At 44.1% G+C, this 27232-nt stretch overlaps 1 protein-coding gene and 1 pseudogene across 8 annotated transcripts in view; both read left to right on the top strand.

The window, feature by feature from the left end:
- Positions 1-27232, top strand: part of ARHGAP17 (Rho GTPase activating protein 17) — a 91166-nt gene that overhangs the window by 23974 nt on the left and 39960 nt on the right. For 7 of the 8 annotated variants that reach the window (XR_004345608.1, XR_004345609.1, XM_032603811.1 and 4 more), the window contains exons 2-6: positions 11267-11306; positions 14985-15089; positions 20639-20712; positions 21974-22085; positions 22318-22394. Coding sequence is in view for 5 of the 8 variants with exons in the window: in XM_032603811.1 (XP_032459702.1) it covers positions 11267-11306; positions 14985-15089; positions 20639-20712; positions 21974-22085; positions 22318-22394 (408 nt within the window). In the remaining 3 variants the exon portion in view is untranslated. Of the gene's footprint in view, positions 1-11266; positions 11307-14984; positions 15094-20638; positions 20713-21973; positions 22086-22317; positions 22395-27232 lie in introns of those variants that run through there. The other variant, XR_004345610.1, reaches the window with a different exon arrangement.
- On the top strand, positions 23675-26931 carry LOC116739509 (annotated as a pseudogene).

The raw sequence follows: 27232 nt of genomic DNA, 5'->3' as shown, positions 1-27232 counted from the left end.
TCTCAGCTCCACATGCATTGTCCGCATCGCAGTGCTTTGCGAATTATTTCTCACTATTTTTGCCTGTTTGAGAAAGCTTTGAGATGTCAAACTTAGCTGCCTGCAGGCGCAAGCAAGTACTGTAAATGACTTGAGCAGGCCTGGGAGGGAGGGACTGGGACGTCTGACCGCCGAGGGGAGTCGCACAATGCGCTGGTGGCCGTGAACTTTCTTTCTGACTTGGCCATAAGCAGGAGTCCTCAGTGGAGCTTTTAGACTTAGCACATGGTTACAGCAGGGATAGCAAATAGATTCCATTCCATGTGCCGGAGGGGAAGAAAGCCAACTGACCAAACAAAAAGCTGTGGGATAAGCTTATGGGTGTAGGAAAATGATAAACTCAATTCAGTTTATTTTAACAGTCCATCTTAGTCATTGATTGGAATTCAAATAATATTACGGAGATTCAGTTAAGATTGATAGGGTTTGTTATTGTTATTTAAAGTAAAAAATAAATACTACTTAGAGCAGCTGTAAATATATGGGTAAAATTCCATCATTTGGGGAAATAAGGTATAGAACTATGAGACATATGTCGCCCATACTATTACCAAAATACTTTCTACTTGATCATTTTCCCTCTGATGAATGTCCTATTTCTTTTCAGTGTTATGTATGGAGATTTTTTTTTTTTCCCATACTATCCCTTTAAAGTTCTGTAAATGCTCTTTTAAGGCTTTTTAAATTACTTTGTGGAATGTGTAGCAAATCGATTCATTTATAAAGTGTCAGAGGGTCCTTTATTTTTAAAATCCAATTAAGTAGATTTGCAATTCCTTCCCAGAAACTTAAGAAGACAGCTAATCTAATGAGATGAAACAGGAAAAACTCACTCAGTAGTCCCCTGGCTCACTGTGAAATCAGATGAGTGAATCCAAACTCCCGAGCAAAGGCTCAAGGGGATTTTGTAAACACTTGTAACAGGAGATGACAGAGTTGCACAAAATCTTGTTCCCAGCGGAATGAAATAGACCACTTAGCCGTGGGTCTGGCTGCTGTAACTTCTCTGAGAATGCAAATTCCGGTGCCTGCAGTGCCATGCAGTGTTGTTGCCCATGTACGATACTGAGAATCCTCAAAAGATTGATCAGAGTTTATCTTACTCATCGAAGATGCATTTAGGTATTTGCAGATAACCAGAATTTAAAATCAGTTTATTAAAAATACTCTCCAAGTCCCATTTCTTTTTTTTTCACTTTAATTGGTATATCAAAATGAATGTATAAGTGAAAAACCAACAGAACTATGATCTCTTGTGTGAATTTGTAAATTAAAAAACAACAGCACTGGATCTTGGAGGCATTGGACGCCCTCGATATTGGATGATAGTACTGGCTTCTGGACCACTAATTTGCGTCCCTGGGTAGAGAGTGTACTGAGGGGTAGAGAGATGAGCCCCCAGAGTGGCTGAAGGGATTGAAGAGGAACAATCTGATGGAGTCCTAAAAAGCCAGTGTCTGAAATATATGTTGGGAAAGTGTAGAAATCCCCCTTCAAAGTCAGAAGAATTTGTAAGTGATTAAAAAGGATTGGAGTTTCATGGGAAACCGTATTTCGCTTGTACATGGATCAGAGGTCAGCAAACTATAACCTGTGGACCAAATCCAGCTGCAGTAGGCTCAGAATGGTTTTTGCATTTTTAAATGGTTGAAAAGAAATCAAAAGAAGAATAATATTTCCTGACATATGAAAATCATGTGAATTCAAATTTCAGTGTCCATAAATAAAGTTTATTGGAACCCACCCAGGTTCATTCATTTTTATGTTGTCCCTGGCTGCTTTTGTGCTACATGCAGAGCTGAGTAATTGCAGCAGAGACCATATGGCCTGCAAGCCTAAAATATTTATTATTTAGTCTTTCCAGAAAAAGTGTGTGATGCCTGACACAGACAATTGTATTTATTTACATCTTGTCCTGAAATATGTTTATAAGTAGGAATCAGGAAGAAAACACTCGTTATAATATGTGTTGGGGGGGGGGACGTGGGTGGGTGGAAGCGGGTAGGTGGAACAGAAACATAATTTCTGACTTTTCTCTGTCACCAGCGTCACCAGTGCTGGGCTCTGCCTCCACGTTTGAACAATACTGGCTGAGCCAGCCACCCCCATTCATTTTAGCAGCTGCTTCTCAAACACGAGACAGAGAAAATACACCTCCAGACCAGCCTCACACACCAGTTCTCAAAGTGATTCTCAAAAGCCTGCTGGCCTGGTTTGCACCACATGCTGTGAGCATCACGGCTACAGACCCCCGGGTGGTCAAACTTTTCCTGTAAATGAGCAGCTGGTATTTTGAGCTCTGCAGACCACACGGTCTCTGTTGTGACAATTCAACTTCTCTGCTGTAGTGAAAACAGCCATAGATAATACATCAACAAATCAGCCTGGCCGGGCCCTAAGAAAACTTGACTTGTGCACACTGAAACCTGAATTTCATATAATTTTTACATGTGACAAAATATTATTTATCTATTTGGATTTCTTTCAACCATTTAAAAATAAAATTCTCTTAGCTTGCTTGCTAAACAAAAATAGGCAGTGAACTGGATTTGACCAGCAGGCCATAGTTTACTGACCCCTGGTCATAGAGATGGTTTACTTTTTGTGTTTTTTTCATGAAAGAAAGATGAATTTGGAAGACAATATCACGTTTTAATTGTAGTCATTGTGGATTTTACGGTGGAAGGCAAATCTGTATTTATATTGTATGGCTGCTTTTCTGCCTTAGTGTTACTGAGTTTTTTCCTTGCTATCTCTTTTGAAATCTAGAAAATTCTTTTTTTCAAACCTTTCTCTGTCATAGTGACAGCCATTTACTTTGTCATTCGTTCATTCAGTGTATATTTACTAAGCGCCTACTGTGTGGCAGGCAGGGGCTAAGCTAGGTACTGGCGGAGGGGTGATGCTAAGGTAGACCTGGTCCCTGCCCCCAGGGAGCTCTGTTGAGCAGGGATGAGGTCAGTAATACTCAGTGCTTGGAAGACCACAGAGTGCATTGAAGATGTGGGCTTGAGCGTTTATTTCCATGGCTCCCATGGTACATACTTTAAACAGATGTCTGTGCCCTGGGAAGCAGAATGGCAGTTCACGATAGTGGAGTCTGGCATTGAGTGTCGTGATGGCAGAAACTCCTCCAGAAATCAGTCCATGGTTAGAGATGGAAATTATCAGGCCCAATTGGAAATTTTCCTTTGATCCTGTCTCCTCATTTGAGCATTTCTGGAAAAGGTGAACACATCACAACCCGCACAGCACTGCTGCTTTTAGGCTTTGGGAATTAGGAGGAAAAAATGTTACGCTTTACCAGAAAGTGATAAATAAATTAAAAATCCTGCCTGGTGTAAGCCTTGCTTGAATGACTAGTGAAATCGCACAGCAACTTGCATAGGAAAAAACAACCCCCAGAGTAAAATGGCGAGTGGGAAGTGCCTTCCTGCTTTGTATTGTTTTTCCAGTTACAGACAGGAAACATCAAGTGTGTTTTCAAGCATGGAACATTGGACACAAAGAAAGCTCTGACAAAGCAGAAAAAAACCCATATGCAAAAAGTTTAGGTCTGTGTAGCAAAATGTTTGATTGAAAACAATCCAGTTTAGTAAGTGTTGTTTTTATGATTGGATCACTTTGTCTTGATAAGTTCAATCTCAGTAAAACCAAGTTTCTTTGGCTTAGGTAAATGGCTTTTAAATGGGGACCTTGGCTGGTATCCTGAATGCTAATTGCTGAACTTTCCTTAGGTAAAAATTCCACATCTCTGGTAAAGATGAATGTTCCAAAACACTTCAGCATAGAAAGGGCTGAGCCTTGGATGAGTCACAGTGATGAGGGAAGTCAGGTCATTTGGACCGCATATTGGGGGAGGTGGGGACATTGATGGTTCCCTAAAATTAAGATGGGGATAACACAGGCCATTGGGGGAATTTTTGTGTGAAGGAGCTACCCCAATTTGTATATTACATTCCACAATCGTGATTTGTAACTTAAAAGTAATCTTTCATAGATATCCCATATTCATGGATTGGAAGAATTAGTATTGTTAAACTGTCCATACTACTCAATCTATAGATTCAGTATAGTCACATCAAAATTCCAATGGCGTTTTTCACAGAAATAGAAAAAAGACTCCTCAAATTCATATGGGACCACAAAAGACCCCTAAATAGCTAAAGCAATACTGAGTAAGAACAAAGCTGAAGGCATCACACTTCCTGATTTCAAACGATATTATGAAGCTACAATAATCAAAGCAGTATGGCACTGGGATAAAAACAGACACGTAGGCCAATGGAACAGAATAGAGAGCCCAGAAATAAACCCACACATATATGGTCAATTAATCTTCGACAAGGGCATCAGGAATACACAATAGGGAAAGGATAGTCTATTTGAAATGGTGTTGGAAAAAATCGATATACATATGCAAAAGAATGAAACTGGACTCCTACCTTATACCGCTCACAAAAGTTAACTTGAAATGGATTAAAGACTTAAATATAATACCTGAAACCATAAAGGTCCTAGAAGAAAATAGGGGAAAAACTCCTTGATATTGGTCTTGGCAATAGTTTCATATATGACACTCAAAGCACTGACAACAAAAGCAAAATAAACAAATGGGGCTATATGAAACTAAAAAGCTTCAGCACAGCTAAGGAAACAGTCTACAAAATGAAAAGGCGTCTATTGGAATGGCAGAAAACGTTTGCAAACCATATATCTAAACCATATATCCAAAAAATATATATATAATTCAATAGTAAACTCATATAATGCAATAGCAAAAAAACCAACTAACCTGATCAAAAAATGGTCAAAGGACCTAAATAGACATTTATCCAGTGAAAACACTTTTCCATATGGCCAACAGGTAATTGGAACCCTTCTGCATTGTTGGTGGTGTAAATTGGTACAGCCATTAAGTAAAACAGTATGGAGGTTCCTCAAAAAATAAAAATAGAACTACCGTATGATCCAGCAATCCCACTTCTGGGTATATATCCAAAGGAAGTGAAATCAGTATTTCAAAGAGATATCTGGGCTCCCATGGTCATTGTAGCATAGTCACAGTAGCTAAGATACAGAAACAACCTAAGTGTCTGTCAACGATGGATGGATAGATAAAGAAGTTGTATACACACACACACAGGAACGTTATTCAGCCACGAGAAAGAAGGAAATCAGGAAATCCTGCCATTTGCAACACATGGATGACGTTATGAAGGACATTATGCTAAGTGAAATAAACCAGACAGAGAAAGACAAATACTATATGATCTCACTTATATGTGAAATCTTAAAAAAAAAAAAAAAAAGTCAAACTCATGGAAACAGAGAGTAGAATGGTGGTTACCAGGGACTGGGGAATCAGGGAAATGGGGAGATGCTTGTCAAAGGGTACAAGCCTTCAGTTATAAGATGAATAAATTCTGGGGATCTAATGTACAGCATGGTGACTATAGTTAGTAATACATACTTGACATCTGCTAAGAGAGTAGATCTTAAGCATTCTCACAACTATAACAAAAAAGGTAATGGATGTGTTCATTAACCTGATTGTGGTAGTCATGTCACAATGTCTATGTAAGTCAAATCATCACACTGTATACTTGAAATATATACAGTTTTTTTTGTTTGTTTTTTGGGGTTTTTTTTGCGGTACGCGGGCCTCTCACTGTTGTGGCCTCTCCTGTTGCGGAGCACAGGCTCCGGACGCGCAGGCTCAGCAGCCATGGCTCACGGGCCCAGCCGCTCCGCAGCATGTGGGATCTTCCCGGACCGGGGCACGAACCCATGTCCCCTGCATCGGCAGGCGGACTCTCAACCACTGTGCCACCAGGGAAGCCCAAATATATACAGTTTTATTTGTCAATTATACTTCAGTAAAGCTGGGGAGAAAATAATCTTTCTTGATATTTGTCTTTCTCTGTCTGACTTACTTCACTGAAATTATTTAAAATTGCCTATAATCAGGAAAGATTATTTTCGCCCCAGCTTTACTGATGTATAATTGACAAATAAAACTGTACCTCATTGCAGTTTTTATTTGCAGCTGAGCATAGTAGTGCCTATGGACTTTTTGATTTTTCCAAAGTTAATTCTTGCTTTCTTTTTATATTGGCTTTGTTTTCTTTGTGGCTGTCTCAGTGCTATGCTCATATAACTGACTCTCAAAAAAAAACCCTGATTTGTATTACTTGCATTTGTTTGCATTGTATTAGATTTTTTTTCATTTCATGTTACCAGTGTGAGGTCACTGAACAAGGAGCTGGGATGAGATGCACAGAGTTGGTTCTCCTGGACCACTGAGCTGTTACTAAGTCATACCTGCTAAGCACCCTCATTGGGATTTTATTTTATCTTATTAATTAATTAATTTTTAATTGAAGTATAGTTGGTTTACAGTGTTGTGTTAATTTCTGATTTATAGCAAAGTGATTCAGTTACACATACACATATATATATTCTTTTCCATTATGGTTTATTATAAGATATTGAATATAGTTTCCTGTGCTATACAGTAGGACCTTGTTGTGTATCTATTTTATATATAGTAGTTTGTCCCTGTTAATCCCAAACTCCTACTAATTTATTCCTTCTTCCCTCTTCCCCTGTGGTAACCATAAGTTTGTTTTCTATGTCTGTGAATCTGTTTCTGTTTTGTAAGTAAGTTCATTTGAATCATATTCTAGATTCCACATATAGGTGATATCATATGATACTTGTCCTTCTCTGTCTGACTTTCTTCACTTAGTATGGTAATCTCTAGGTCCATCCAGGTGGCTGCAAGTGACATTATTGTATTCTTTTGTATGGCTGAGTAATATTCCATTGTTTATATATACCACATCTTCTTTATTAATTTGTTGATGGACAGTTATGTTGCTTCCATGTCTTGCCTATTGTAAATCGTGCTGCAGTGAATGTTGGGATACATATATCTTTTTGAATTATAATTTTGTCTGCAATATATGCCCAGGAGTGGGATTGCTGGATCATACAATAACTCTATTTTTAGTTTTTAAGGAACCTCTATACTGTTTTCCATAGTGGAAACTTACATTCCCACCAACAGTGTAGGAGGGGTCCCTTTTCTCCACACTCTCTCCAGCATTTGTTATTTGTAGACTTTTTAATGATAGCCATTCTGACCAGTGTGGTGGTACCTCATTGTAGTTTTGATTTGCATTTCTCTAACAGTTAGCAATGTTGAGCATCTTTTCATGTGCCCACTGGCCATCTGTACCACATTGGGATTTTGAAACTAAGTTTTCCTCTTCTATTTTAAAAATTTTGTTTCAAAAGAGGACATATTTGCTCTGAATCTATTCTTTTGAACTTGTGAATATTTTAATAGGCCTTGGTACTCTTCTCTGTGTATACTTATACCTACAGAAGGAGATTTCAGAGTGCTGTCAGAGGTGCCCAGGGCCCTATCCAGACCTTTGGGTTCTGGCCAGTGAAGACAAGGTGAAAGTTACATAGTCCAGTGGTGGTACTTTGCTTGAGGAGTGGCAAGGCTGTTGACTGAGAGGGAGTAGTGGTGAAGCTATGGCAGTCTCATGCCAGGTCTGTCCCTGCTAGGCCAACTGTCAGACTTCTTTCTGAGGCTGCTTGCTTGAGCTTATAGTCAGCTGGGGCCCTGCTCCACTTCCCTAACTGGCGTGACTACCTGGGTTTGGTGCTTCAGCAGTGCCTGGCACCACGTGTGCCAAGCGAGGGCTGGGATGGCATATTGGCTTGCTGCTTGCAGAACTTGTTCATAGAGTTGAGAGTTGACCTCTTCTGGAAGCTGGGACCTCGACCTCATCTCCAGGCTGGGCTCCTCTGGACCTGGGAGGTATTTGAGTCAGGTCAGAGTTCCATTTTCCTGCAGAAACCAATGAGTGAGCCACTCCTATAGGCATCTCCAAGTTAACTGGGGTACTGCTGTGACGACCAGTATTGGAATTCTCTGTGCCAACGCCTGGGTTTAACTTGACATGCCGTCTCCCAAGTGTGGGCTGGGGGTGTGGGCCACCGTACTTGTTGCGTCTCGTGCTGCTCTGAGCCTAGCAGTGTTTTGAGGTCATTCTAGGGGATCCCACCATTTTGGGCCAAATGGCTTTTCCTTCTCTTGCGTTGGTTCATGGGCAAGATCATGCAACCTTCCATGGTGCAGTGTATCTGATAAAAAGGCTTCAAATTTTCTGGTTCATTGATGCTCTTCCTTCCCCCCTCCTTCAATGATCAGAACTGAAACAGTTTTTTTCTTTTTCCTTTAAAAATTTCCCGGTTCGTTTCAATGGGAATTTGGTAGGGAATGTTAAATGACTTGGTTTCAATCACTATTTGAGCCAGAAATCCAAAATGTCACTTTGTAGTGATTCTGGGTATAACATTGTATGGCAACAATGCTGCCTTTTTGGACTGTGGAGAAAAAGTCTTTGTAAAAAATGATCGTGATCTGGCAGCTGAGGCTCCAACAGCTCAGAATGCTCTGCCAGTTAGAATGGGCATCATCAGAAAATCTACAAACAACAAATGCTGGAGAGGGTGTGGAGAAAAGGGAACCCTCTTGCACTGTTGGTGGGAATGTAAATTGATACTGCCACTATGGAGAACAGTATGGAGGGTCCTTAAAAAACTAAAAATAGAACTAAAAACTAAAAGTAGATTGTTGGCTGCCACATGGATCTTCTAGAAAGGTCCTTGAAGTCCACAGGAGTTCTGAAGCATAGATAAGGGAAAGTTGTGAAAATACTTTGGGTTTTTTTGTTTGTTTGTTTTGTTTTTTGCGGTACACAGGCCTCTCACTGTTGTGGCCTCTCCCGTTGTGGAGCAAAGGCTCCGGACGCGCAGGCTCAGCGGCCATGGCTCACGGGCCCAGCCGCTCCACGGCATGTGGGATCTTCCCGGACCGGGGCACGAACCTGTGTCCCCTGCATCGGCAGGCGGACTCTCAACCACTGCACCACCAGGGAAGCCCCACTTTGTTTCTTTTGAAAATAAAGATGAGATAGCTGAAGGAAGGAAGACTCAATTGTTGTTACTCATTGCATTAACGTTTCTGGATTTGTGACAGACTTGTTTGCTGTGAAACTCAGAAATGGTTATTTGAAGAACTGAAGTTTAATTTTCTCTAGAGCAGTCTTTTCTCAAAGTGTGGTCTACAGGCCTCCTGCCATGGAATTCTGGGCAGGGAGGGGCTTGTTAAAAATGCAGGGTCTCACACACCTATGGTCAACTAGTCTATGACAAAAGAGGCAAGGATATACAGTGGGAAAAGACAGAATCTTTAATAAGTGGTGTTGGGAAAACTGGGCAGCTGCATGTAAAAGAATGAAATTAGAACACTTCCTAACACCATACACAAAAATAAACTGAAAATGGATTAGAGACCTAAACGTAAGACCGGTCGCTATAAAACTCTTAGAGGAAAACGTAGGAAGAACACTCTTTGACATTAATCAAAGCAAGATCTTTTTTGATCCACCTCCTAGAGTAATGGAAATAAAAACAAAAATAAACAAGTGGGACCTAATAAAACTTAAAAGCTTTTGCACAGCAAAGGAAACCATAAACAAAATGAAAAGACAACCCTCAGAATGGGAGAAAATATTTGCGAACGAATCAACGGACAAAGAATTGATCTCCAAAATATATAAACAGCTCATGCAGCTCAATATTTAAAAAACAAACAACCCAATCCAAAAATGGGCAGAAGACCTAAACAGACATTTCTCCAAAGAAGACATACAGATGGCCAAGAAGCACATGAAAAGCTGCTCAACATCACTAATCATTAGAGAAATGCAAATCAAAACTACCATGAGGTATCACCTCACACCAGTTAGAATGGGCATCATCAGAAAATCTACGAACAAGAAATGCTGGAGAGGGTGTGGAGAAAGGGGAACCCTCTTGCACTGTTGGTGGGAATGTAAATTGATACAGCCACTATGGAGAACAGTATGGAGGTTCCTTAAAAAACTAAAAATAGAACTACCATATGACCCAGCAATCCCACTACTGGGCATATACCCAGAGAAAACTATAATTCAGAAAGACACATGCACCCCAATGTTCACTGCAGCACTATTTACAATAGCCATGTCATGGAAGCAACCTAAATGCCCATCAACAGACAAATGGATAAAGAAGATGTGGCACATATATACGATGGAATTTTACTCAGCCATAAAAAGGAACGAAATTGGGTCATTTGTAGAGACGTGGATGGATCTAGAGACTGTCATACAGAATGAAGTCAGAAAGAGAAAAACAAATATCATATATTAACGCATATATGTGGAACCTAGAAAAATGGTACAGATCAACTGGTTTGCAGGGCAGAAATAGAGATGCAGATGTAGAGAACAAACGTATGGACACCAAGGGGGAAAGCGGCAGGAGGTGGGGGTGGTGGTGTGATGAATTGGGAGATTGCGATTGACATGTATATGTTGATGTGTATAAAATTGATGACTAATAAGAGCCTGCTGTATAAAAAAATTAATAAAATTCAAAAAAAAATGCAGGGTCTCACTCCAGACCTATGGAATTAGAAACTCTTGAGGTGAGACCAGGAAAATGGCATTTTAAGACAGCACATCCTCCCCCAACCCCCTGGTGGGTCTGTGCATGCCCAAGTTTGAGCACCACTGGTCTCAATCATTTGTTCTTGTTTTGGGGTGCTATTCTCTGCAAACTTTCATTTGTTTTTTTTTTAAATAAATTTATTTATTTTTGGCTGTGTTGGGTCTTTGTTGCTGCACACAGCTTTCTCTAGTTGCGGAGAGCAGGGGCTACTCTTCACTGTGGTGTGCGGGTTTCTCATGCTGTGCGGGTTGCACAGCATGGGCTCTAGGGCACGTGGGCTTCAGTATTTGCAGCGCACAAGCTCAGTAGTTGTGGCTTGCAGGCTGTAGAGTGCAGGCTCAGTAGTTGTACACGGGCTTAGTTGCTCTGTGGCATGTGGGATCTTCCCAGACCAGGGCTCAAACCTGTGTCTCCCGCATTGGCAGGTGGATTCTTAACCACTGTGCTACCAGGGAAGCCCCTCATTTGTTTTTTTTCTTTGGTTTTTTTCTTAAGTTGCCCTCTGATATAAAAATTGGTAAAATTTGTCCCCTTGTGATCATTCATTTCTGTCTGTTTTGTTTTAAACTCCAGGACAATAATTACTCGATTTCATGAGTTGCTTTTTATTTCTGAATGTCTGATTTTGAACTTTTCATTTTTCCCACAGAGCCGAGAAAACAGAAGTCCTCAGTGAAGATCTGTTACAGGTAACAAAAGAAAGACTTTTAAAAGTGCTCTGTTTAAACAACAACAGCAACAAAAACCCATAGGAAGAACTGAAGCTTCTGGTTCTTTGCTTTTTGGGGGGTTTTGCCTGAAACAGAATTAGTGTGATTAGCATGGTTTTGAGCAGGAAAGAAAAGCAGTTGAGTTGTGCGGTGATCAAAAGGGGATCTGAAACTTGGGTGTCATGTTATGAAGTTCAGATGGAGCTAGTCCTGCGTTCAAGTGCCAGGTGTTGGGGTGAGCACGGGGGAGGAGCCTGGCTGGCCCGGCCGGTCCACTGGCACTGTGGCCTGGTCATGCGTCCTGGGCAGGCTGCTGCGCTGGCGACCTTGATGGGACAGGCTCTGCCAGCTGCAGCAGTGGCCCCACTGGTTCCAACCTAGATTTCAGGTTTTTTGCTCCCTTTTATGCTTCTTCCCTAAAACTGGCCTAAGTTGGGTCCTGAAGGACTCAGAGTCTCAGAGACAGTGACCAGATCTCAGAACTCCCCAGGGGCCCTAGTGTGGCCTCACACCAATGGGCCAGACTTTCCTTTCCATAGGGAGGGGCGTTTCCTGCTGGGGACCTTAGCCAGGGCCACTCACGCCATTTCTCAACAGGTTTCCCTAACTTTGGGGCTGGGAGTTTCTCCCAGGAGGGCCTGGACCCTTTATACACATCACTTTAGCCAACCCCACTCCGTCCCCACCCACACCGAATACTTTGTGAAGGACAGGACCCCTTCTGCACCTTCTCCTTGCCTCTCATTTCCATCACCTGCCTCTGGTGCACTCCAGCGAGTCCCTGGAGACCAGAGATCTGCTCCCAGGTGGCTTTCTGTCTCTTCCCATGCAGAGAAGGAGCTGCATAATTTTAAAAAAAGCTATTTCTGCCCCACCATGCCAAAACAGCCTTCTAAATTATGGCAGTCTTCTGCAGGTAGAAGATTTTAAGAGCACTTTTTTTTTTTCTACTTTTGAGGACTAGAAGTTTTTATCAAGGATTAGAAGGGTTTTTTCAAGAAACGATTTATTAAGGAATCATAATCTTTAAAAAAATTTTATTAAGGCATAGTTGATGTACAATATTATAGTTTAAGAATCAGATTCTTAACAGTATTTCCTCACTGGTTTTTATCAGATATTTCAAATCCATTTTCAGAATTTTAGAAATATTGTTTGGTGTGGTTACACTAGGTTTTCCTGTCAGCATTCTCCCACCTACATCCCACGTCAGTAATATACGTCATTCCATTTCATCCTTTAAGCCCTGCAAGGAGGCCAGAGGCCTTGCAGGCAGGTGGAGGATGGCAGAGATCGCACGGGACTCAGACAGTGACTGTCTGTGCTTGTCCCTTTGCCCAAACGTCCGCTGGGGCCTGAGGAGTTTGCTAGTTTCTAGGAGCTCCCTTTATTTTTAAATTTATTTTATTGAAGTATAGTTGATTTACAATGCTGTGTTAATTTCTGCTGTACAACAAAGTGATTCAGTTATACACATATGTACATTCTTTTTCATATTCTTTTCCATTATGGTTTGTCACAGGATATAGGAGCTCCTTATTTTATAACACAGATACTCCACGTCTGCGGCAATTGTTTTCCTGCTCTGATTTCTGGGTTTTTTTTTTAACCGTAAAGAAGGCGTGTAATGGTTCAAAGTGCTGAGTGCTGGGTCTGGTGACCAGCCACCTGGATTCCCATCCCAGGTCTGCCCCTGACTAGCTCGGTGGCCTCGGGAATTCACTTAACCTCCCTCTGCCTCAGTTTCCACTTCTCTAAAAGGAGGGTAATCACTGTATCACCGCATGGGTTTGTTAGGAGGGATTCATGGGTTAAACATGGTTAGCACTGGGAGTGGGGCCCGTCACGTAGTGAGGGCTAAATATTATATTAGTGATTTGTTGGTGTGATTACCACTGTCACAAGCCACAGAGCTTTTTTTTTTTTTTCGGTACGCGGCCCCCTCACCGCTGTGGCCTCTCCCGTGCAGGCTCAGTGGCCGTGGCCCACGGGGCCAGCTGCTCCGTGGCATGTGGGATCCTCCCGGACCAGGGCACAAACCCGCGTCCCCTGCATCGGCAGGCGGACTCTCAACCACTGCGCCACCAGAGAAGCCCCCACAGAGATTACTTTGTTTCTGATGTGAGACTTCCCTTAATTTGCTCTTTCTCCTGCCTCTTTTCTTAGATCTCTGGTAGAGCAGTTCAAGAGGCTGCCTTTTTATCTTGTTTGTATGGAGTTTACCCAGGAGGCTGTGAATCCCAGGAGGGTGGGAACCACAATTTACTTACTGTTGTTTTTCTAATACCTTGTACAGGGTATATACAATATATATACTTGTTCTTTCAACAAATATTACCTTCCATTTGGGCCAGGCAGTGATCTAGGCACTTGGGATAAATCTGTGAACAAAACAGACCAAGGCCCTATCCCTTTGGACTTTACATTCTAGTGGAAATTGGAATCAAGTGAAATGGAGTTTTGGGGGTTTTCTCCCCTCCCCCCCCCGCTTTTGTGGCAAATGAAGAATGTGTATTAGTTTTCCAATGTCTTAGAATCGGGTCATTATAAGATTTGGGGCAAGTAATGTGGCATCTGGCCCTAAATAAATGTGGCTGCAGATCGGGGTCCTGGGATGGGGCCTTGGTTGGATCTGAAGAAGGGCTGCTTGAGAAAGAGGCACAAAACCATCTCATTGGGTAAAATGTTTTGGGGTAAAAATGTATTCTGCTTTGAACTTGTTGATTTTTCTTTAAAATAGAAAGCATCCCTAAGGGCCTGCCCTCATTCTTAATGAGTCATCAGAATACACATTTTTGGCATTCCTTCCTGTAAAAAGCAGCTCTCTTTGCCATAAACAGCCATATCCCAGCAATAATATTTTGGGAAGCTAATCGTGATGTGTGGGCCCCCTAAGTCAGTGTTTCTTACTGCTGGCTGTCCATTCTGCTTTAGAGGTTTATTATTAAAAAAAAAAAAAAAAAAACCACCCCAAGCCCAATAAGGAATAATTTTGAAAACGTTGTTCTTGAGTTTTAGTTGTGGAACATTTTTTTTGATTCTCTGTCTGTTGTACCGTGTGTGGAAGGCTCCATTGCCATGTGCAGGAGAGAGCTGAATGTCCCTGTGGCTTTCCCACTTGGCCTTGGGCCTGAGGCTGGGCTTAGGCTGTTCATTTGCAGTTCTGCTGGTTGGACCTGGGACTTTGCTGGTGCTGTAGTGTGTGAGTTTGTCACCACTTATCTGATAGCAGGTTCTAGTCAGGGCTGTCCCCTACCCCTGGACATAAATTCAGCCTTTAAGGGATCTGAAAACTCAGTGTTTCTCAACTAGGGGTGATTTTGCCCTCTGGGGGGATATTTGACAATGTTTGGGGGCAGTCTTGGTTGTCACGAAGAGGGGAGTTGGGTGCTACTGGCATCTAGTGGGTGGAGACCAGAAATGATGGTAAACCTACTGATAATGCACGGGACAGCTGCCCACAACCCAGAATTCTCCAGCCCACTTATCAATAGTGAGAAACCCTGGTGTAGCTGCATGGGAACCATTTCCATTTACATCCAAGTGAAAAATTCAACGGCAGGATGCTTTTTCCTGCCTACATGCAAACACCACAGGAGGAAGAGGCTGAGTTGGCCTTGAGCCTTGCCAACGGCTCGTCTGTCTTTGTGTTGTCAGATCGAGCGGCGCTTGGACACAGTGCGCTCCATGTGTCACCATTCCCAGAAGCGCCTGGTGGCCTGCTTCCAGGGGCAGCACGGCACCGATGCTGAGAGGAGACACGTGAGTACTGGGTGGGACTTGGAGCCGTGGTTCTCGCCTCGTCTCTGAGAGGCTCTTCTCCCTCTATCAGTCGATTTTTCCCAAGCAGCATCAGCAGATTTGCCTGCAGACCTGTACCTTGTATCGCCATTCACGTTCACGACACCGGCCTTATCATAGCATTCTTTTGTGCTTAAGACATCCCTGAGCTGAAAGCCATATTCACACTGAATTCTCTCCAGGTGCTTTTAGAGATTTGTCATCATAAGAGAATGGACACATCAGTTAGGAATCCTCTGATGGCAGAAAGCTGCAAGCCTCTCATAACTTGACTGAGAAAGTAGAATTTATTGGCTTACTAACTGAAAAGTCCAGTAGTCAGGATGGACTCCAGGTAAGGCTTGGGCTAGGCTTTCGGTGATGTAACCAGGACCCCAGTTTCTTTCCTTCTCTCCTTCTCTCCTTCTCTCCCCTCGGCCTTCTTCAGTGTCTGCCTTATCCCTCATGGTTGCAAGCTGGCTACCAGCAGCTCCCATGGGCTACCTACTTCCTTGTGCATGTCCAGCAGGAATAGAGAGCGTCTCTTCCAGTAGTTTTTCTTAATGGAGTGAGAAGACTTCTTTTTTCCATACTTTTGGCAGGTAGAAATCCCTTCCCATTGCATTGATCTGCGTTGAGTCACATTCTCCATTACTGAACAAACCCCTCCCACAACCCCCAACCAGGACGTGCTGGCTGGCATACGCTAATCACAGCTCACCCCAGAGCATGGGCTATGGTCCTACCTCCAGCTCATAGGCTCCATTGAGACCAGGATAGGTCCTTAGGAGGACTCAGGAAGGATGGGCTCTAGGAAACAATCAAATGTCTACTCCAGGGTACGCTCAGAGCGTCCAGGTCCCCGTGTCCCACCAGCAGAGCACAGCAGCTTTGTTCGTCAGGCAGTTCCGCCCTTAGTTTTATGAGTTCCCAGCTTACGAGCATACCCTGACCCCCATATAACATTATGGTGGGAGTTTCCATGGTTAGCACAGGGAAGCTATGATTTCCCATATATATATTTTCTTAAATTTCTTTATTTTTGGCTGCGTTGGGTCTTCGTTGCTGCACGCAGGCTTTCTTTAGTTGCGGTGAGCAGGGGCTACTCTTCGTTGCGGTGCATGGGCGTCTCATTGCAGTGGCTTCACTTGTTGCGGAGCACGGGCTCTAGGCACGTGGACTTCAGTAGTTGTGGCACACGGGCTCAGTAGTTGTGGCTCACGGACTCTAGAGCGCGGGCTCAGTAGTTGTGGCACACAGGTTTAGTTGCTCCGCGGCATGTGGGATCTTCCCGGACCAGGGCTTGAACCCTTGTCCTCTGCATTGGCAGGCAGATTCTTAACCACTGCGCCACCAGGGAAGCCCATCCCATATTGTTTTATTTGCGACTAGATGTCTCAAAAGGAAGAGCTGGTGTGCAGACGATCTGTGTCACCCTCCTTTTATATTTCCTACACACATTTCTGGCCAACTTGACAACAGGGTTACTCCTCTCTTGCACAACACGTAGTTTCCGCAGTGGTGTATATCAAAGGAGCAGAAGTTTGCATGCACCTCCGATTCCAGGAAAGCTTGCTGCAGTTCCCATCCATCAGAACCAGGCCCAATCCACTGGTCCTGCCCCCTCTGCCCCTTTGCATTCTCTTGCCATGGCTTCTGCTCTGCCTGCCCTTTTAATATTGTTTCCTAAGCTTCTGCCCTTCATCTCCTTATTCTCGCCATCACATTCCTTGGGCCGCCTCCTCTCTTCTCATGGCGCCTAACTAATGTGTTTATTCAGACACTTGTAAACCATTTTCAAGGAAGCAAAGAACTTCCTCCCATAGTTGTCTATTTTAACACGCATAACCAGTTCTTCTGTGTTGACTCTTGGATTCTATCCACCCTAGTATGCAAGTTAGGTTATCTTTTTTTATGAGTGAAGGGCATGTGTTTGTTTTGTTTTTTAATATATTTATATATTTATTTATTTATTTATTTGGCTGCGTTGGGTCTTCGTTGCTGCACGGGGGCACTCTCTAGTTGCAGCGAGCGGGGGCAACCCTTCATTGTGGTGCGTGGGCTTATTGTGGTGGCTTCTCTTGTTGCGGAGCATGGGCTCTAGGCACGCGGGCTTCAGTAGTTGTGCCTCGTGGGCTGTAGAGTGCAGGCTCAGTAGTTGTGGCTCACGGGCTTAGTTGCTCTGCACCATGTGGGATCTTCCCGGACCAGGGCTCGAACCCGTGTCCCCTGCATTGGCAGGCAGATTCTTAAGCACTGAGCCACTAGGGAAACCCTCCCTTTTGTCTTATTCTCAACCTCCCATAGCTGCTTGATTAGCAAGTCCTGTGATTCTCTTTGTGACTGTTTCTTGAATATCTCACCTCTGCTCCATCTTTACCACCTTCGCCTTAATGCAAGACCTGATTACCTCTCATTATCTGGACTGTTGCAGTCACCTCTTGAGCTACATTTCCTGCCTCTGATTTCCTTTTTTTCCAGCCTTTCTTCAACCTGATCACCAGAGATGGTTTCCTGAAATACAAATTGATCTTGTCATCCTTCTGCCTAAAAAAAAAAAAAATCTTAAGCTTAGTTGTTCTCAACAGGGACCAGAATTACACTCCTGGGGATATTTGGAAATGTGTGGAGACTTTTTTGGTTGCCATAAGGTCTGGGGGACACTACTGGCATTTGGAGGGTGGGGACCAAGATGGCTGGAGGGATAGTTCCACATAAGGAAGCATCCCATAATACCACTGATGCTCTGGCAGGGACGATGGCTAGTTCCCATTGCCTGGGTTAAAATCGAAGCTCTTTTTTTTTTTGTTTTTTTTTTAATTGAAATATAGTGGACTAATATTATATTAGTTTCAGGTGTACAACATCATGATTCAGTATTTTTATAGATTACACTCCATTTAAAGTTATTGTAAAGTATTGGCCATATTCTCTGTGCTGTACAAAATATCCTAAAGTTCAAGTGCTTTAGATGACTTCAGCCCTTCATAATCTCATCACATTTCCCTTATCAGTCTCAGTATCTCCCGCTTCCTCCCATTCATGCTGTAGGCCATTGTCATTCACACAGATTGCTTGTTGTTCCGTTGGTCTGCTTTGAAACACGGCCCAGGTGTCACATAAATTCATTAAAAATAAACAAATTAAGTATTTATCAAACACCTACTATGTACAAGTGCTGGAGCTATATAATGAATTAGATGTAGTGTCTCCCTTCAAAAGTGCTCATAGCCTGGTGGGGGAGGCTTCCTCCACAAATGGATAATTATAAAAACAACATACTAAACAAAATATGCACAGGGTATTATGGGAGGACCAAGAATGGGCACCAGAGGAGGAGAGGGGTAGTCAAGGGAGGCTTCCTGGTAAAGGTGGTGGCCTAGCTGTAAAGGAGGAAAATGAGTGGCAGGTGATGGGCCTATTCCAGGCAACAGGGGCAAAGGTGCCTCTCCCTCATTTCTAAAACCTAATGCCTTAGGCTTCCTTTTCCAGCCTCGAACCAAAGTGCCCAAGACAGGGCTCAGAGGTTGTCTACGCTCTGCATGTGGGACGAAGAGTCGCCATGGAATAGATGATAGGTGACCACGAGAGGTCGGCAGTCTCTCACGCTCTAGAAAGTACAGGAGGAGCCTTGCAAAGGCCCCACCAGAAGCTCCCATGCGTGTGAAGAGGCAAGAACTTGAGAGAAGAGAGACAGGGCAGGTGGCCTTCTCAGCCCAAACTGTTGACATGGCATAGCTTATGTCGTGGTTCATATTAGACCTGGAATTGTTTCTTTTCGTGCAGCTGGCATGCCTTTTATAAATTAGGAAGCCCTCAGCCCTCTCCGTGGAGGAGTTTGATGTTGGTAGACAGCATGTTCGTTAATCAGCTCAAATGTTAAATGAGCAGAGTGTCCTTATTTCTGTACATCGGGAACCAGGATTGTTGATGCTTTGGAGTCAGGGCATGGAAACCACAGGTTAGTTACAACTGGGCACTTGAATGATACTTGTCAAAGTAAGCTCCTCTCTTTATGATTTTTTTTTGCCATAGAGCTCCAGAGTTGCACAAAGTATATTTCTCTTGATTACTGCACTTATCCTACATTAAATTCCCTTAGAAAGGCAGCATAAGTAAAAGGTATGAATTATCCTCTATTTTGATCAAAGCGCACTGCCCATTTTCTCATATCTTCCTGGTCTATTAATGTGGAAGCTGGGAACGTCTCCTTGTGGGGCAGATGAAGCCTGTTATTTATTTATTTGAACATAACCTGAGGGGGAGGAGAGATGGGTAAATATATTTGTTCATTATTTATTTTTAAGTTTCTGTGTACCATTTTGAATGGGCTGTCCAGCTACATGGTCAAAATCCATAATATGCAAAAGAACGTAACATGAGGTCTCTCCCAGCCCTGTTCCCCGGGCACCCAGTTCCCCTCTCCAGGACCACCAGTAGTAGCAGTTTCTTGTACAGCCTTCCAGAGATATTTTAGAAGTGTAACAGATGGAGCCCTTTGAAGGCAGGAAAGGCAGGTGACATGCCCGAGGTCAAGGCAGAGCAATGCCACGGCAAGGTGGACCCCAGGTCTTTGACATCAGTTCCCTTTCTACTGGGAAGGCAAAATTACATGGGGTACCGCAGCAATGAAAGCATTTTTTGTTAGCAGATCATGGTGTTATAACCAACCCACATGCTACTTTCCAGGCCTCTTCTGCCTATATTCTGAGATAAGCCATTAGCTAGTCACGGACAGACTCTGAACCGGGGCTTGGGCTTTTAGCACCGAGGTCTAGCTCTGCACCCTCACCGGGGCGCCTGGCCAGGCCATGTAATCCCCCTGGGCTTCACATTCCCCAGCTGCACAATTAGAACATTAATCAGATGATCCTTACGGTCATTTCCAGCTGAAAAACAAATCTCTGATAGGAAAGTGAGTGACTTGGTGCCTAAAAATTTTTTTTTAATTTTTTGGATATTTAGCTAGATATTTTCAGATCTTTAACTAAATCTAAATCTTTATGATTCCAGCCAATTTAAGAGCCAGTTTAAGAATGAGTATTCTAGCAAAAGTTTTTAAAATTGAGCACTTCATTGCATTTATTTGTCATGATAATCAGAGGGCACGGTGTATGTCTTATGTCCCCAGCGCCTGGGTCATAATGTGCTCTTGATTCTAGTAATTATAGTAACAGCAACGACAACAGTAATAATAGCAGCTAGCATTTACTGAGTACTTATCATGTACTCAGTAAATGTTACGTGATACATTTACTTGGGGTACTTGACCTTGAATATCTCCTTTAGTCAACGGACAGCCCTAGGACCCTTGCCCTGTTATCCCTAATTTCCAGGCATGAGGAAACTGACACAGAGCTTAAGTCACACAACTCATACCTTTGAGACCAGAACCTGAACCCAGACAGGATATCTCTTACCTGTGCAGTTTACCTGGAGGAGAAACCAGTGACTGAAGACCTGAAGTAGGTAATTGAGAATGGGTGTCAATTATAATGAAAAAAAAAAATGCATTGTCTTCTGCCTTCCAGAAAAAACTCCCTGTGACAGCTCTCGCTCAGAATATGCAAGAAGCATCAACTCAGCTAGAAGACTCTCTCCTGGGGTAAGAGTTGGGCTATTTCAGAAAGAGAGCCATGCACCCTGTGAGTTGGTAGAGGTGGATGGCTGGGTGGTGTACATGGCAGCCACATGTGTGACCAGAGGCTGAGGCCCCATGGGAGGCCACTGGGATGCTAGAGAATCTTCCTTTTAGTAGAAGCAAGGATAGATCATACAAAGGGCCAATAACAAAAGTAATTGATAAGGTCAATTATTTAATCTGCTGAGCTTGGATATAAAGAACTCAGTCCCTTCTGTGGTCCAGGTGTTGACTCAGATTTATAAGCCCTGACCAGTCCCATTTAGTCCTTAAAAGTCACTTCTTTTAAAGATGATCACTGTAATGTCAGTGGAGGTTGTCTCAAAATAGTGCCTTTTCTGAATTATGTGGATTTTTTTTTTTTACAATGAGCATGTATTACATAAATAAGTTTAAAATCTAATAATAAAGCTGTTTTCATTGTAAGAGGGAAGGTTGACCTTTCCTTCTACTTGCTTCTCTACAAGGCCAGTGTCCTTTGATCCTGTCTGCTCTCTCCTGCTGTAACATGGGCCCTCCTTTCCCAGCTGGATATGGCCTTTGGACTTTTCAGCCCATTTCCCAGGGTCTGCCATGCTCCACGACCTACAATGCTCTGTCGTTCTTTGAAGGACACTGCCTAGGCCGGACTTACTAGCAGACAGAAAACAGTATAGTATAATAAACGTTACATATGATTTAAGAGATTTTCAGGGTACTTTTGAGAATACTTCCTTTTCACCTGACCAGAGGACCTAATCTTTCAGTGAGTTCTCACCTCACTGTTTACACACATCCGCACGCGTACACACAAATTATACCTGAGATAGCCTTGTGCGTTTTATTTTATTTTATTTATTTATTTTTTTTTTGGTACGCGGGCCTCTCACCTTTGTGGCCTCTCCCGTTGCGGAGCACAGGCTCCGGACGCGGAGGCTCAGCGGCCATGGCTCACGGGCCCAGCCACTCCACGGCACGTGGGATCCTCCCGGACCGGGGCACGAACCCATGTCCCCTGCATCGGCAGGCAGACTCTCAACCACTGCGCCACCAGGGAAGCCCAGTCTTGTTCATTTTAAAGCACAAGTCTGTGGACTCACGCCCTAAGTTTATAGTACTTTCAGGTCTCTATTGTATAGCGCCCTAATGCGTTCCCATCGTATGGAGAGCAGAGCTGGCTCAGTGTGGGAATCTGGTGCCAGATTTAATGGACGTATGTTTGTTGTTGGGCATCTTGTTTTTAAAGGAAGATGCTGGAGACGTGTGGAGATGCTGAGAATCAGCTGGCTCTGGAACTCTCTCAGCATGAAGTCTTTGTCGAGAAGGAGATTGTGGACCCTCTGTACGGCATAGCAGAGGTGGGTGCTTTGGCGGGGGCTGGGTGGGGAATGGTTCACTTGTGTCTGAAACTTTAACAATAGTCAGTGGCTTTGGCATACACTTCATTTTGGAAATAAGGGGAGTAAGTTGAGGGTACAAAATCCTTTGCCTAAGAAAAAGAAAATGGTAAATAAAGATTGCACTTTCAGAGGTTAAACTGAAAACCCCGAAGCTTGTCCCATTTCATATGTGGTGTGTTCTTCTGTCCAGGTAGAGATTCCTAACATCCAGAAACAGAGGAAGCAGCTCGCCAGATTGGTTTTAGACTGGGACTCGGTCAGAGCCAGGTAAGATAAAGCTGTGAAAAATAACCAATAATACGGTTTTCTGTCACATCCCCAGCAACCATCCCTCTCCTCAACACGGATAAAGACCACTGGGTGCACAAAACAGACGACATCACAGATTCACACACTTGACTCACAGACTGAGTCACAGCCTACTTACACCTGCTTTCAGGCCTCTTTCTCCCAAGCATGGCAGCGGGATGATGTTAGGACACCCTGTTCTTAGTCAACCAACAGTGAAAGGAGACAGGGAAAAAAAAAACCTAAATAAGTGTATTCTGGGGAGAAGAAATGGTGGCAGACAGTTCTAAGAGCGTTGTCCTTGGAGTAGTGGAGTTTAGGAATAAATAGATCTGTGATCTTAGCAGCTGCCAAGCGTCCCACTGTGTCAAAAAACACCTGTGTGGTTAGGATCATTTTTCACAATCAAGAAATGCTGTGCTCAACAGGGAGGAACTAAGTAAGACCTAGTAGCCATCCCAGAGGGCTGATGTCAGATGACCCGTCTGTAGTGCTCCATGGCTGGGCTCCAGCCTCAGCTCCATCCGTGAGGGCATTTGTATCAATGACTCATATGAAAGGAGTAGGGAGGTAGCTGCCACGGGCCCCATCCTTTCTCATACCTTATACAAGCGTTGACAGACTTGTTCTGTAAAGGGCCAGGTACTAAATATTTTCAGCTTTGCAACCCAGATGCCCCCTGTTCCAACTACTCAGCTCTGCTGTTGTAGCATAAAAGTAGCCCTGGGCAATACATAAATGAATGAGCAAGTCTGTGTTCGAATAAAACTTTATTTACAAAAGCAAGTGGCTTTGCTGAGCCCTGCTTCGTTAACTCTTTTAATCCTCATTGCACTCTTGTGAAGTAGACATGATTATTTCTGTTCGGCAAATAAATGGAGATACAGAGATCATTTACTAACTTTCTACGTGTCAGATGCTTTTTTTTGGCTGCGTTGGGTCTTCGTTGCTGCGCGTGGGATCTCTCTAATTGCAGTGAGCGGGGGCTACTCTTGGTTGTGGTGCTTGGGCTTCTCATTGCAGTGGCTTCTCTTGTTGCGGAGCACAGGCTCAGTAGTTGTGGCGCACGGTCTTAGTTGCTCTGTGGCATGTGGGATCTTCCCGGACCAGGGCTTGAACCCGTGTCCCCTGCATTGGCAGGCAGACTCTCAACCACTGCGCCACAAGGGAAGCCCCGTGTCAGATGCTTTTATTGCAGATTTCCTTGTTTCTAAAATGTCGCTGAGTGTCAGATGCACCAGTGATTTAATATCCGATTTTGGGGGGGAAATGAAATAGAAACACCACTTTATTAAATGTACAAATCAATTGGTAAGACATGTCCTGACTTAAGAAAAGTTGAGATGATAAGAGGGACATCTAGGAATTAGCACATGGTGAACACGATCATTGCCACCACTTACTGGACACTTGCCACGTGCCAGATATCAGACTACGTATGTGATATGTCAGCTCTTTCGATTCTCCCAGCAATCTCTATTCATTTGTCCACTTGTGTTTTCACCAGACATTGAGTAGGTGCTTGCTGTGGGTCAGGCTCCGTGTTGGACACTAAGTGCAGAGGCCCTTCAGTGAGAGTTGGAGGGGACAGAGGTTAGGAGGTTACGTGACACCCCCTACTTTGAGAGGAGACTTGTTGTACAGACACTGGAGGCACCTGCACATGCCGTGTCTATGACTTGCTTTGCATCTTAGACATAATAAACGGCAGGGCTAGGATTCTGAACGCAGAGTCTGCCGTCTCCTTGTCACACGCACACGTGTGATTAGAGCCCTGTGGCCAGAACCAGGATCAGGGAGGGAGTGCAGGCCCCCCTGTGGTAGATTTTTGCTGAAGATAAGGAAAAATGTTCTAATAGTTAATTAAACAAGGCCGTGAGTGCGCTCTGGCTGGAGTTGGTTGAGCGATATTATAGATGCCAGGAATCTTACATCTGCAGCACATGTATCCCAGAGGAGATTTCAGCACTGATTCTTGGTCCTGCATTCATGGTCCTGTTCACTTAACAAATCAAAGTAGGTATTAGAGAAACTGAAACAGATCAATATTTCTTCTTTATTTGACTTATTCCTGTGGCTTTTCCCTGGAGGAGAATGGTGATAGCTAACATTAGTGGGGATCCATCATATTCACACACAGGCATATATATATTTATTCTCTCTTCTGCTGCCCGTGACAGTTCTGCCGGGCAGACGGTATTTGTTTCCTTAGTTTGACAGATGAGACAACCTGAGGCACAGAGAGGTGAGGCCGTTGCCAAAGGTCACATGGCTGATGAAGGTAGAACCGAGCTTCAGACTTCAGCCTGTCAGACTCCGAAGTCCATGCTCTTTCCGTTGCCAGCTTCAGCAGATTTACTGAAGCCTTGCTGTGGAGAAGTGCATCACAACAGCAACATGAAAGAGGGCAGGGCAGAGCATTCTGGGGGCAATGCAGTCATCTGGGAAGCTTGATAAGTTGCTAACATGGGCTTTCATGCTGCATCTATGTAATATCCATGTTTAAATTTAAAGTGCTAGAGAGTGCGTTACTTAACCTCGACTCTTAGCTTGTTGAGGACGGTAACCAGGACCCGGTATCCACTCCTGTTGCCTGTGCCTGCTGACCTGTAGCCACCATGCATAAGTGCATCTTCATCCATGTTGGCCAGGCTGGTGTCCAGATCGGCAGTGCCTGCTGGGAGCTCTACTACCTGGAACATGGCATCCAGCCCGATGGCCAGATGCCAAGTGACAAGACTACTGGGGGAGGAGATGACTCCTTCAACACTTTCTTCAGTGAGACAGGCGCTGGCAAGCATGTGCCCAGGGCATTGTTTGTGGACCTGGAACCCACGGTCATTGATGAAGTTCACACTGGTACCTGTCGCCAGCTCTTCCACCCTGAGCAGCTCATCACAGGCAAGGAAGATGCTGCCAGTAACTATGCCCGAGGTCACTACACCATTGGCAAGGAGATCATTGACCCCATCTTGGACCCAATTCGGAAACTAGCTGACCAGTGCACAAGTCTTCAGGGCTTCTTGGTTTTCCACAGCTTTGGTGGGGGAACTGGTTCCGGGTTCACCTCCCTGCTGATGGAACGTCTCTCTGTCGATTATGGCAAGAAGTCCAAGCTGGAGTTCTCCATTTACCCAGCCCCCCAGGTTTCCACAGCTGTAGTTGAGCCCTACAACTCCATCCTCACCACCCACACCACCCTGGAGCACTCTGACTGTGCCTTCATGGTAGACAATGAGGCCATCTATGACATCTGTCGTAGAAACCTCGATATTGAGCGCCCAACCTACACGAATCTTAACCGCCTTGTTAGCCAGATTGTGTCCTCCATCACTGCTTCCCTGTGATTTGATGGAGCCCTGAATGTTGATCTGACAGAATTCCAGACCAACCTGGTGCCCTATCCCCACACCCACTGCCCTCTGGCCACATATGCCCCTGTCATCTCTGCTGAGAAAGCCTACCATGAACAGCTTTCTGTAGCAGAGATCACCAATGCTTACTTTGAGCCAGCCAACCAGATGGTGAAACGCGACCCTCGCTATGGTAAATGCATGGCTTGCTGCCTGTTGTACCATGGTGACGTGGTTCCCAAAGATGTCAATGCTGCTATCGCCACCATCAAGACCAAGCGCAGCATCCAGTTTGTGGACTGGTGCCCCACTGGCTTCAAAGTTGGCACTAATTACCAGCCTCCCACTGGTGGAGACCTGGCCAAAGTACAGCAAGCTGTGTGCATGCTGAGCAACTCCACAGCCATTGCTGAGGCCTGGGCTCGCCTGGACCACGAGTTTGACCTGATGTATGCCAAGCGTGCCTTTGGTACGTGGGTGAGGGCACGGCGGGAGGAGAGTTTTCTGAGGCCCGTGAGGACGTGGCTGCCCTTGAGAAGGATTGTGAGGAGGTTGGTGTGGATCCTGTTGAAGGAGAGGGAGAGGAAGAAGGCAAATTCCCATTGCTTTCAGCCCCGCAGCATGTCATACTCAGACCTTCATCTTCAACATTAGCTGACAGGAGTAAAAGCTTTCTGACTAGATTGTCTTCACTTTCAACTGTGATCATGTATTACTTTTCCATGTGTACCTATAAGATTTTTCTGTCATGTCTGAAAGGTAAAGACTTTAAGAAAGGTAAATAAATAAATAAATAAAGTGCCATAGCAGGCATGTCCGTATTTAAACAGAAGGTCAAAACACACTTGAAAACCAAATAGAAATTGTTTTAGATTATTATTCCCCATTCACTTCCCCCGACTATTACTATAGTATAATTTTGGGGGAGGGGGTCCTTTTGACTTATTTATGAAGGGAATATAAACATTCCACATTATGTTTCAGATTTGCTGTAGATACTAGTATTTATCCTTACAAATGATTTTAATTCTTAACATGCTTTCACAGCTATCAATTACTAGCTCCATGACCGAAGTTCTGGCTTTCACTTACTGAAGGTAATCACAAGTCAGGATGGTAGTAGGCGGTGTTATAAGGGGTCCTGAAGAGCAGCAACTGACCCCCAGTGGCACAGGGAACATTCTAGATCAAAGCAAGAGAACAAGGGGGTGTTTGATGGGTAAGAGCCCAAGATTGGACAGTAGGGGAAGGGGTTCCACGGATTGATTTGCAGCAGTTGGGCTTGCATGGGACGAGGCGTGGCCAGCTCTGCTCAGAGCAGACAGCTACTCTCAGCACTACCACAGTCCCATCACAGCGGGAAGCCAGTGTCACCTTTGCCCGTTTCCATTCTTAAAGGATAAACTCCAGAGAAGCTGCCATCCTAGGTGCTGATACCTGTCCCAGGTAGAATCAGTTTTGGGG

The sequence above is a fragment of the Phocoena sinus genome, chromosome 15 (genome assembly GCF_008692025.1).
Source record: "Phocoena sinus isolate mPhoSin1 chromosome 15, mPhoSin1.pri, whole genome shotgun sequence".
NCBI classification, from domain to species: Eukaryota; Metazoa; Chordata; class Mammalia; order Artiodactyla; family Phocoenidae; genus Phocoena; species Phocoena sinus.
This window is presented reverse-complemented; position numbering and strand designations above follow the sequence as displayed.